Source organism: Trichechus manatus, unplaced genomic scaffold (assembly GCF_000243295.1).
Source record: "Trichechus manatus latirostris isolate Lorelei unplaced genomic scaffold, TriManLat1.0 scaffold00120, whole genome shotgun sequence".
NCBI classification, from domain to species: domain Eukaryota; kingdom Metazoa; phylum Chordata; class Mammalia; order Sirenia; family Trichechidae; genus Trichechus; species Trichechus manatus.
Window position 1 is genome coordinate 6,420,483 of NW_004444056.1, and position 12,967 is coordinate 6,433,449.

The 12,967-nt window shown below is 39.0% G+C and overlaps 1 protein-coding gene and 1 pseudogene across 2 annotated transcripts; both read left to right on the forward strand.

Moving 5' to 3' along the window:
• Positions 1 to 1,469: 1,469 nt before the first annotated feature.
• LOC101347195 (zinc finger protein 793) lies at positions 1,470 to 2,753 on the forward strand. The gene is given in 4 exon segments (XM_004384256.1): positions 1,470 to 1,618; positions 1,672 to 2,006; positions 2,009 to 2,469; positions 2,472 to 2,753. Coding segments are annotated over 4 exon segments (1,227 nt in total).
• A 1,880-nt stretch (positions 2,754 to 4,633) lies between these two features.
• On the forward strand, positions 4,634 to 4,825 carry LOC111822024 (cytochrome c oxidase subunit 7C, mitochondrial pseudogene; annotated as a pseudogene). Its single transcript, XR_002825311.1, has one exon. The product of XR_002825311.1 is annotated as a cytochrome c oxidase subunit 7C, mitochondrial pseudogene (transcript).
• Positions 4,826 to 12,967: the final 8,142 nt, after the last annotated feature.

The window sequence follows — 12,967 nt, forward strand, 5'->3', positions numbered from 1 at the left end:
AAAAAAAAAAAAAAAAAAAGTGTCCATATTGGGAAGAAGAAAGTAAAACTATCTTTTTTCACAGATGACATGATCCTATTTATATAGAGAGAAAAGCCCAAAGAACCCACTAGGAAGCCACTAGAGCTAATAAATGAATTCAGCAAAGTGACAGGATACAAGGCCAACACACAAACATCAGTTGGGTTCTTATATCTCAGCAATAAACAATGTGAAAAGGAAATTCAGAAAATAATTCCATTTACAATCACATCTAAAAGAATAAAATACCTAGGAATAAATTTAAACAAGGAAGTGAAAGACTTGTACACTGAAAACCATAAAACATTACTGGAAGAAATTAAAGAAAACATAAATAAATGGAAAGATATTCTATGCTTATAGATTGGAAGACTAATAGTGTTAAGATGTCAATACTCCCTAAAACAACCTATAAATTCAATGCAAAATCCATCAAAATTCCAAAAGCCTTCTTTGCAGAAATGGAAAAGCCAATCCTCAACTTTATATGGAGCTTCAAGGGACCCCAGACAGTCAAAGCAATCTTCAAAAAGAAGATCAAAGTAGGAGGACTCACACTTCCCAATCTCAAAACATAGTATAAAGCTACAGTAATCAAAACAGTTTGGCACTGGTATAATGATAGACATGTAGACCAATGGGATACAATTGATAGTCCAGAAATAAACCACACATATATAGTCAGTTGATTTTTGATAAGGGTGCTGAGTCCGTCCAATGGGGAAAATACAGCCTCTTCAATAAATGGTGCACAGACAACTGAATTTCCACAGGCTAAAGAATAAACCTGGACCCATACCTCACACCATATACAAAAACTAACTCAAAATGGACTGAAGACCTTAATGTAAGATCTGAATTCATATAACGTCTAGAAGAAAATGTACAGACAATGCTTTAGGATCTAATTTCTGATAATCTTAAATATGACACCTAAAGCACAAGCAACAAAAGACAAAATAGATAAATGGATCTCATCAAAATGAAAAAACTTTTGTTCATCAAAGGACTTTATCAAGAAAATTAAGAGACAAAAAGTCACGACTGAGTCTGTGCACCGGCCACTCTGGATGGGCACAACTGATACCATGGTTCTTTCTGGAAAAGGTAATAACATGCCCATCTGCAATAGCATCCAGGAATAAGCCTGGTTTCTGGAAATCCATTCTGACTACATTGCAGCTAGGATGGATGTGACCTTGCCTGTGGTTAGAAAACAAAGATATTACTGAGTTCCCTGGATGACGTGCAGACCCTTGGATCTTGTCACCTTGCTGGATGGGCTCTCCAGCTCCTGCCAGCCCTCAGGACAACTGGACCTTGGTCACCTCTACAGAAGGCCCTGCCAAGGGCTGTAGCTGAAGAACCCATCCACCAAGAAAGTGCCCAGCTTTCTGACACCCCCAAGATTATAGAGGTCACAGATCTTTTTCCAAGAATTGTAGAAAATGATTGAGTATCAGCTTCAGCAGAGATCTGTGTCATTAAAGGATGTGGTCGTGGGCTTTGCCCAAGAGTAGAGGCACCAGCTCATTCCTGCTCAGAGGGCCCTGTACCAGGATGTGATGCTGGAGACCTATAGAAACCTCATTTCAGTGGACCCTGAAGATCAAGGAGCTCAGCCCAAGGCCTGTATCATTTCCCCGGGACAGGTTATGAAGGCACCAAACCAGATGTGATACTCAAACTGGAGTAGGAAGAAGAACCATGGATTTCTAAGGCAGTGTGCCCAGGTTGCTACTGTCAAGAAGACTTCTGGGAAGTTAATGTCCACAGGAAAAGACATCAAGACCTACTTTTGAGACAAGGTGTATTCATCATCAAGAAAGCATTGCCCAAGGAAAAAAGCCATTGATGTAATAAATTTGGGAAAATATCTCTTCTGAGGACTGAAATTTTTCCTTCAATTCAAAGCCCCAATAACTGGGACCCATGTGGAAAGAGCTTGAAACATAATTTGAACATGATTGGTTTTAAAAGAAACTGTTCAAAAAGAAAGATGAATGTTACAGATATGAGAAACTGTTACAGTTTATGAATCACGAGAGAAGACCTAATGGAGAAAAATGCTGGGAATGCAGTCAGTGTGAGAAAATTTTCAGTCATAACCCAGCACTTACGTATAAACCAGCAGTAACCAATTCTCTTATGTACAAACGGAGGAGGATTCCATCTATAGAGAAACCCCACATCTGTAGTGAGTGCAGGAAAGCCTTTTGCTATGAGTCTGAATTCATTAGGCATCAGAGAAGTCACACTGGGGAGAAGCCATATGGATGCACTGACTGTGGGAAAACCTTTTCACATAAGTCAACCCTCATTAAACACCAGAGAATTCATACTGGGGTAAGACTTTTTGAATGTTTCTTTTGTGGGAAAGCCTTTATCCAAAAGTCACACTGCACAGAACACCAGAGGACACATACAGGAGAGAGAGCTTTTGTGTGGGAAGCAAATGTGGGAAGTCATTTGGTGAGAAGTCACACCTGAATGTACATCGATAAATGCACACAGGAGAAAAATCCTATCACTGCAGAGAATGTGGGAAATTCTTTAGCCAAAAGTCATGTTTCAATAAACACTGGAGAACTCATACAGGAGAAAAACCCTATGGGTGCAATGAATGTGGCAAAGCTTTCTACCAGAAGCCAAACCTGAGTAAACAACAGAAAGTTCATGCTAGGAACAATGCCTACAGGAATGAAAACCTAATAATTATGGGAAAGCTTTAAGCAAGATACCCAATTTCATTGTGTATTGTGCAATTCATCCTTAGGAGAAACCTTAACAATTTAATGAATTTGGGCAAAGTGTTATGCCATAACAGAACTCATGCTCCTACTTTTATAGAAAAGAGTATAGGAAATACTTTATATATCATAGAAATTGTCACTCTGGCATATGAAAATTCAAAAATGTATTAATTGTAAGGACAATAGAATACAAAATATATGCGAAGAGACTTAAAGGTGTATTGTGGTACATTCTGCAGTGAGCTACGTAATAAGCACTATCTGTATTTTGGAATTATAAATGTGAATTTAACATAAATTGCAAATATCGAACACATATGCCATATTGTACATAGAATGCCATCCGCCAAAGTTTTCTACACTAAATATCGTCTTTTGGTGTCATACATGTACAAAAACCAATAATAATTTAAATAACATGGTCAGCTATTTTCAAATAACTTTAACACACCACCTACTTTTTCTCCACCTTTTCATAATAAATGTTAATGACTATAGTAGTTGTCATTGAGCCCTTTCCTAAATAATAAAGCAATGTTTTGTTATAAGTCTTCTGTTAACTCAACAAAACACTTTATTAAAAACATAGTTATTTATGTTGAAAATGCAAACTTAAGGAATAGTTTCACAATCTGATATTGGCAGAACAAAATACTGTAAACTTGATTACTCACTATTCACTATTTGACAAAAAGTAGTGTGACTCTGGTATATTGTGCACTATTCCTATTTTCTTAGTCTTGCTTAAAATATCTTACAACATATTAGTAGAAACGACGCTCTTTGTATGGGTCTTATAATTCAGAAATGTTTCATGCAGAGACCAATGAAGGAAAATTTTTTTTCTTTCTTTTATCTTTTGCAAATGAATTCAGCAACGTCCATTTATCTTCCTTATATTTCCTTGTGAACACCCTGGACACTAAATGTCAAGTTTCAAAAAAGTTTTCTGCTTCCCTGGGCTGCCATGTCATCCATAAAAGAAAAGAAATGGCTACTTGGAACCTACATTGTTCAAGATTTGCCTCCCTTCAAAAATGCATGATCCAGAATAAGAAAGGAATCATAACCACAGATATAGAAGTGATTAAAAGAATGATACAAGATACCTCATACAACTGTAGATCCACTTATTTTAAAACAAGATACAGATGGTTTTCTAGCATAATGTAAGTTATGGAAATTGCAATATAAAGTAGAAAAACTGTTAGAACAATTACCATTAAAGAATTTGTAAAAGTGATTAGAGATCTATAATTGAAAAATATTCCAGGCCTAGATGATTTCATGATCAGTTCTATCTAACCTTTCAAGAAGGAGTAATTCCAGTGTTCCTTAAAACATTCAATCCATGAACTATGCTCCCTAATTTATTTTATGAAGTCAGAATAAATTTAACACTAAAACTGAATAAAGATAGTGGGAAAATTGAAAGAAAAAAAAGAAGAAGAAGAAGAAAGAAAGAAAACTAAGAGACAACCTACAAATTGGGAAAAAAAATTGGAAGTCATATATTGGATATGGGTTTAATATCCAGAATATATAAAGAACTCTTACAACTTAACCACAAAAAGACGAGCAACCCAATCAAAAAATGGGCAAAGGACTTGAATAGACATTTCACTAAAGACATACAAATAGCCAACAAGCGCCTGAAAAGATGCTCCACATCATTAGTCATTAGGGAAATGCAAATCAAAACCACAATGAGCTGTCACTTCACACCCTCTAGTATGGCTATGATTAAAAAACAGAAAACAACAGGTGTTGGTGAGGATGTGGAAAAAACGGAACCCTCGTCCATTGTTAGTGGGAATGTAACATGGTACAGACACTGTGGCAGAGCCTCCAACAGCACCATGTTGGGGCAGAGCATCTGGAAGTCTACCACCTCTGTGGTCCACAGGAGCCACTATAAGGAGGGCCCAGGGAAGAATTTGCCATTTCCAGTGGAAAACAAGTGGAAGTTACTAATTATGATGACTGTGTACTTTGGATCTGGATTTGCTGCACCCTTCTTTATAGTAAGACACCAACTGCATAAGAAATAAGGATGTTTAAGTTCACCCATGAAACAGATAAGAAGAGGGGCATTTTAAGAAGTTCAGCTTCTGAGAACTGGATCAAACTATACTGAACTCACATAGAATATGGGTTATGTTTGTAAATAAACTTATTACGTTTATTACATGAATGCTAAAAAAAAAATGGTACAGACACTGTGGGAAACATAACATAGAATTACCATGTGATTCAGCAATTCCACTCCTAGGTATATACTCAAAAATAATTAAAAGCAGGAACACACAATGAAAACTACACCAGTGTTCACTGCAGCACTATCCTCAATAGCCAAAAGGTGGAAATAGCCTGAATGCCCATCAACAGAGGAATGGATAAACAAAATGTGCTACATACATACAATGGAATATTACTCAGCCGTAAAGAGAAATGAAGTCCTGATAAATGCTACAACATTAATGAACCTTGAAAACATTACGGTGAGTGACATAAGTGAGTCACAAAAGGGCAAATACTGTATGATCTCACTTATATGAAATATCTAGAATAGGCAAGAGATCAAAGCTTATTAGTGGTTACCAGGGAAGGGTGGAGGGAGGGGGAAAAGAAGACATAATTCTTAGGGGACACTAAGCTTCTATTGAGGGTGATGGAAAAATTCAGGAATGGTTAATGGTGATGGTTGAACAACATGGTGTACGTAGAACTGTACGTGTGAAGAACGTAGAAAGGGCAAATGTTTTGTTACCTATATATTTATAATAATAAAAAAAAGCCAAATTCCTCAACATATATAAGGACATATATGAAAAACCGAAAGCAAACATTATTCTCAATGGAGAAAGCCTTCTTGAGAATGGGAATGAGACAAGCATAACCACTATCACCACTCTTATTCAATATTGTACTGGAAGTTCTAACCAGGGCAACAAGGCAAGAAAGGGAAATGAAGGGTATCCAAATTGGAAAGGAAGAAAAGTAAAACTATCTCTATTCTCAGACAACATGATCTTACACATAGAAAATCCCAGAGTTCCACAGGAAAGTTACTGGATCTAATAGAAAGATTCAGCAAAGTGGCAGGGTACAAGAGGACTTCTTTCCTTTTCACCAAAAATGGATCTAATGCCTCAGCTGTCCATTTCTTTTATGTGCTGCCACATCCTTACATCAGGCTCCTTGATTGGTAGTAGAGGTCACTTCATGTAGCCATACATGTGGGTTGAGGGAAAGACGGAGGAATGGCAGTGGAGCGTAGTCACCTAGAGAGTGTGAATGATGTCATCCGATGACATCCAGACATCCATTGTGTTTTCAGGGACTTACCAGACTCAGTTCAGTATTTACTGCTTCCACATGATGATGCAGTATTCCTGGACACAGTCAATTTTAAGGCTAGGATAATAAATTAGAACACAATTAATGATGGGTAGCTTGGACAACCTGAGTCCCTGATCACAGATGAAGTCTACACCCATCATAGGTGCATATCCGCATGCCTTTATTGCTACATTTAATTCCTTCCTCTACATTTTATGTCAAGATTTCTGGGCCTATGATGTCCCTTTGCTTGAGCCAGGATTTGGTCTAGGTTTGCATTAAGCAACCCAGCATACTGTTAGAATCACAACCAGTTGCGAGCTCTGGTGAGGACAGCATGTAAACAATGTCAGCTCTAACCAAAACTAGTTGTGCCCTTCTTAGTCCGCCACCATTGAAGTCTATCTCCTCAGGTGCTCTGCAGATCTTTGGTAATATAAATCAGTGAATTCCTGCAGCTCCTCCTCTTTCTTACTCTGAATCTGTAGCACATGAACACACACACCAGACAGGTTAAGTTTAAATTCTGGTAAATTCGCTGCTGTTAGAGCAGGGCAACTTTTGGCTTTTGCTCCAAGGAGGGACAGCTTCTCCCAGCTAGGGAAGCATAAGGAGGGCCATATGACGGTGGCTTTGGAATCTGGGGTTCTGGAGTTTTCCTAATCTGCCCAGACAATGCCATGTCAATTTCAGGAACCCCATCTTTTCCTTATCAGTGCTGTAAGTTTTATCTAAGAATCCTGGTGAGATGGTGAATTCAACTTTAATTTAGGAACCTGCAAAATCAGTCTAATACTGGTTTTTCAGAGATGTCAAGGCCAAAGCACCAAGGATTCTTTCAGGATACCAAGTAAAGACCCTAATATTTATGTCATGCCTCTCAGGAGAATTGAGATTTTCAGTGTTCTTTTCTCACTTTAAATCAGCTCATGAGTCAGAAACAATAATGATATCCTGCAACCTCAGCTGCTCTCATCTGCCTTAAAGTGGTCTGCACAACACGTAGTTGGGGCCTTCAGCTCTCCTTCGGTATATTCCCAGTCTCAGGGAACCAAAGGAAATAACCTGATTAGCTGGCTTACCACCGTGCACCATGAGCAACTCCATTCACGTCCCAAAGTATGAATGGGAATCACACCTCAGTCAAATAAACAATTCCAAACATTAACATTTCCTTTGGGATCTGTTGCCTGTAATGCGCTCCTGTGAACTTATCTTTTAACCATTAAAGTTGGTTCCTTAGAGGTTGTCTTAGTTTCTCAGTGCTCCTGTAACACAAATACCACAAGTGGGTGGCTTTAAAGAACAGAAATGTATTTTCTCACAGTTCTAGAGGTTAAAGTCCAAATCACAATGTTGGCCATGTCGATGACTTCCTTGTTAGTAATCCTGGGCATTCCTCAGTTCCTGAGCGATCCTCACGTGGTGACTGTCTTTCCCTCGGTGTGCATGCCTGTGTGTCTAATCTGCTCTTTTTTTTTTTAATTGTTGTTGAAAGTATGCACAGCAAAACATGCACCAGTTCAACAATTTCTACCGTACAGTTCAGTGACATTGATTACATTCTCCAAATTGTGCAACTATTCTCGCCCTCTGTGATGGTTAATGTCATGTGTCAACTTGGCAAGGCCATGATTCTCAGTGGTCTGGCAGACATTACATAATCTTCCTCCATTTTGTGATCTGATGTGAGCAGCCAATCAGTGGGAAAGGGAGTTTCCCTGGGGGTGTGGCCTGCATCCAATGAATATGAAAGCACTCTCCCTCAATCCTGCATTTGTCTCATCATCCTCTGACCCTCAGTTCTTGGGACGTGAGAAGCCTTCAGCCTGCCACCTGAACGGCAGATTTTGGATTCGCCAGTTCCCGCAACCCCATGAGCCAGCACCTGCCACCTGACCTGCAGATCTTGGGTTCATCAGCCCCTGTAACCACATGAGTCAGGAGAAGCCTCCAGCCTGCTGCCCAGCCCATGGATTTGGGACTTGCCAACCTCCACAACTGTGTGAGCCATTTCCTTGAAATAAATCTCTTTATATATATTTATATATATGCTTCACTTGTTTTGCTCCTCTAGAGAACCCAGCCTAAAACTCCCTCCTTTTCTGAATTGTTCCTCCATTAACAGGAACTCACTGTCCCCCAAGCTTCCCATGTGACCTTTTGAGTTGCTGTTACCAATTTGATCCCGTACAGATAGTTCTTCAAAAGAGCTGATGTTCAATGCAAACATTCTTTAATAAATAAGCTAAACTACTGTTTGGTTTAAAGAAGACTTCAGGGGATACTTTTTATTTGAAGTTTAAGATTTAAAGATTCTCTTAGGCCAGCAGTTTTGGGGGTTCATCCAGGCTCAAGGGTTCCAGAAATTATGGATTCCATGAGAATTTGGAACTCTGTTCCACATTTTTCCTCCTTTTGATCATGATTCTGCTATAGAAACCTTTGATCAAAATATTCAGTAATGGTAGCCAGCACCATCCAGTTCTTCTGGTCTCATGGCAAAGAAGGCAGTTGTTCATGGGGGCGCTTAGGCATGCATTCCACTTTCTCCTCTTACTCATGACCCTCCCTCTTCCTCTGCTGCTCCAGGACAGTAGAGACCGATTGTTGTACCTTGCATGGCCACTTGCAAGGTTTTAAGACCCCAAGCACTATTCATCAAAATAGGAGGTAGAACAGAAGCACTGAAAATAATATTAGGCCAATTACCTGGGATGTCACATGAAACCATGACCCCAACCCTCCAAAGTAAGAAATCAAATCCTATGAGGTGTTAATCTGCTCTTTTTATAACTCAGAAGTGATTAGGTTTAAGACAAATTCTACAGTGATACGACCTTATTAACATAATATAGAAAATCCTATTTCCAAACAGGATTATATCTACAGGTATTAGGGTTAAGATTCCAGTACATATTTTGGGGGAACACAATTTAATCCATAACAGGCGAAAGCTAAAAAAGGACATTATCATTGGGCTACTCACAGGATCAAAGAGAAAGCTGAGAACAGGAACAAGAGCGGCTCCAGGGGTCTCAGGGGAAAGGAAATCTGTGGTCCATTTTTATGGATTGCTATTGATGACTTAGGTTCATCTACTTTCAGTCCCTTTGTCACCTCGCAACATTCAGCTAGCTGCCCAGAAGAGAAAACCTAACTTGCCTAGATTATACCATGTGTTCTCCCATGTGGCTGAGTGTTAGGACCCCAGGTTTAGTGACCAACTTGAATCAAATGGCAGCTCCCCAAAGAAATATGTACCAGGAAAAAAAAATGGAAGGTGTTCATTACAGGGCTATTATGGGGGTGAACAGAAAGTGATAAGAAAGCCAAAAGGAGGGAATAAATCCATTTCAATTGGAGCAGACAGAAGAATGTCCAAAGAAAATTTCATGGAGAAAGTGATAGTATATCTGAGACTTCCTATGGGAAGAGTGGGGATTTGACAAGAATAGAAAGGAAGAAAATTCTAGACCAATATACATACCCCTCCCAAGGAAAAAACTAAAAAAGATATACTAATCCTGGGGCCATGGGAAATAGACCACAGTCAACCCTGAGGACAGTCATCAGAACCAGTTACACGCAAGAGCACATTCCCCAATGAGTGAAGATAAACCAGATGTGTCTGTATATACAGATTGAGCAAATCTAGGTTTATAGACCCAACTCAGTTAGACACAAGGTGTCTTATTTATGTAGTGTTCCTATAACAAAAATACCACAAGTGGATGGCTTTAACAAACAGAAATTTATTTTCTCACAGTCTAGGAGGCTAGAAGTTCAAATTCAGTGTGCCACCTCTAGGCAAAGACTTTCTCTTTCTGTCAGTTCTGGGCAAAGGTCCTTGTCATCAATCTTCCCTGGTCTAGGAGCTTCTTAGCACAGGGACCACAGGTCCAAAGGACACGTTCCCCTCCTAGTTCTTTATTCTTGGTGGTATGAGGTTCCTCTGTCTCTCTGCTCACTACTCCCTTTTATATCTCAAAAGTGATTGACTCAAGACACAACCTAATCTTGTAGATTGAGTCCTGCCTCCTTAACATAACTGTCTCTAATCCTGCCTCATTAACGTCATAGAGGTAGGATTCACAACGCACAGGAAAATCACGTCAGATGACAAAATGGTGGTCAACCACACAATACTGAGAATCATGGCCTAGCCAAGTTGACACACATTTTTAGGGGACATAATTCAATCCATAACACAAGATTACATGTAGTTGAAACTTTTCCAGTCCATTATCGCTCCCTTTCCTTAGACAAATCCTAGCTTCGACCAGAGTCTGAGTCACAGTATTTCTCGAAGGCCGCTTGAACACCCACTGGAATAGGGCCGCCCTATCTGGGGCTCTTACGATCACAAAGCACTCAGCTGAGGAAGACGGACAGCAGAAGAGTTACTGACGATTCATAGAAGAGTCTTTCTGAAAAAGGAATGAAAGTGACCAGAGACCAGCCTATCCGATGGCCTCCTCATTTCTTATTAGATTTAAGGTCTTCTGAGGAAGCAGGGAGATTTTGTGCGCCCCACTTTCAAGTAGTAAAACAGAGACGAAGTGAAGCAGAATTTTCTAGCTCCCAGCTATGAGAGGAGGCAGGACTCACAAACCAGGAGCTTGTCCAGACAACACGGCTAGGGGCAGACCTGAGAGCAGAGCTCTGGCTTCTGGACTCCCAGGGTGTGTACAAATGTTAAACTCCCTCATGTCCACTTTTGTGGCAGGTGCTTCCAATGGCACACTTAGAGTCACTTTTCTCTTCATAAAACCATGCTTAAATTTATCATTCATACTGATTTTTATGAAATTTTTACTTTGAAATAATTTCAAATTTACAGAATAGTTGCAAGAATGGTATCCCCTTTGCTCCATCAGGTTCACCAATTTTTAACATCTTGCCACATTTGTTTATCATTCTCATTCTGTTTCTCTCTCTATACACACACACATGTAAAAGAACATCTTTGTTCTCACGAAATAACATGTTTGTAACATATATCAGGTAATACATAGATAGTGTAGTACAGAAATACACATATACAGTATAATAGACATGCATTTTTGAACTACTTGAGAGTTGGTTGCAGACACCATATTCCCTCACTTCTTAACCGTAAAGTGTGTATTTCCTAATAACAAGGACATCCTTTTACCTAAAAACATTACACTTAACAAATTTAGAAAATCTAACATTCACACAATATTTTTGTATGATCTACCATGCTCTATCTCAAAAAAGTCCTTCATAGCAATTTTTCTGATACAGGGTCACATAGTGCATTTAGTTGTCATGTCTCTTTGGGGTCCTTTGGTCTGGAACAGTTCCTCAGTCTTTGTCTTTCATATTATTGACATTTCGGTAAACTATCATCCATTTTTTTTGTTGACGACAGCTCCAGTTCTGTTTGATGTTTCTTCATGACTAGATTTATGTGTGTGCTATTGGCTGGAACCCCACTTAAGCAGTCGTGTGACTTTCTCAGGGCTGTACATCTGAAAGAATGTGATTTTGTTTGCCCCTTGGAGGTGTTAACTTTGACCATTTGGTTAGCGTATTGTACAGTTTATCCTCTTTGTAATTACCATTTTTCCCTTTGTAATTTATAAGTAATTTGTGGTGACAATTTGTAGTGTTTCAATCTTTAATTTGTAATAGTATTTTAATTTGGTAAAATGTCAGACATTTTACCAAACTATCAGAAGAAGAAAAATAGGACCTTTCTGCATATGACTCAGCATACAAAAATTACTTCCCAGGATATTTAACAGAATCAGAAATGGAGACAGCATCATAACTAAGCTGTGGATTCCTGGAGCACCATGCTGCAGCTCTGTGCTCTTCCGGCATCTTGAGAGGTTCAGATAAAGGAACAACCGCCTTGCCCCTTCTCCTTCATTCTAAAGAACTTAGCAGTACTGCCAGCCTGTTCTCATGACCAGCACAATGAGAAAAGAAATATTTCTTTCTTTTTTTTCTTTAAGACTTTCAAACAGAAAAGTAATTCTTTAAAAAAAAAAGGGGGGGATTGTAATTTGAAATTGATTCTTCACTAGCTATTTGATATCACAATGGAACAATAATCAATAATCAACACTTACTGAGTGCTGTGTGCTGGACTCTGAAGCTCTCAGTACTCATTATGTCATTTAATCTTTACAACATGACAACTCTGCAAAGTAAGAACAAGTACTATCCCCACATAAAGAGGCAGAAGTTTTGTAAATTTGTAGGTTGTGTTCGTGGCTACAGAGCTGGTAAGTACTGTAGCGAGGACTCAGATCCAGAGCTGTGGACTCCGAAACCCATGCTCCTTGAAAGACATTGATTTAAGCATGGTATTGTTTCCCAGATTATTTTTAAGCTGTTGTTTTAGAACTCAGACTGCATTTTTCCCAGGAGGTTTGTCATAAATCAGTGTTTCTCCAACTTGATGAATAGCGACCCTAGTTAAGAGGAAAATAATTCCTCGAGCATACTTAGAAATGCATACCCAGATCCCTGAAACAGGCCCCATCTTGAGAAACACTAATCTCAAGTTTTAGCCTATAAAAATGTCTTACAGGTGCAAGCTATCATTGGAAGAAATTTCAGTTCTTATGACAGATAAATCTATGTATATATTTTGCGTTATCATCAGAATGAACACACAACACTAAAAAACATTCTCACAGATCTCTCAAACTCTCAAGAATACACCCATGGATTCCAGGTGTCCGGGGACTCCAGTTTGAGGAAGCACTGTTACAGATGGGTCTTAGTTTGCCAGGTTTGTCAATTACCATTACTTTCAGCAGCAAACCACAGAAACCTGATCACAGCGGCTTTTCCATCTAGTCTCTCATGTA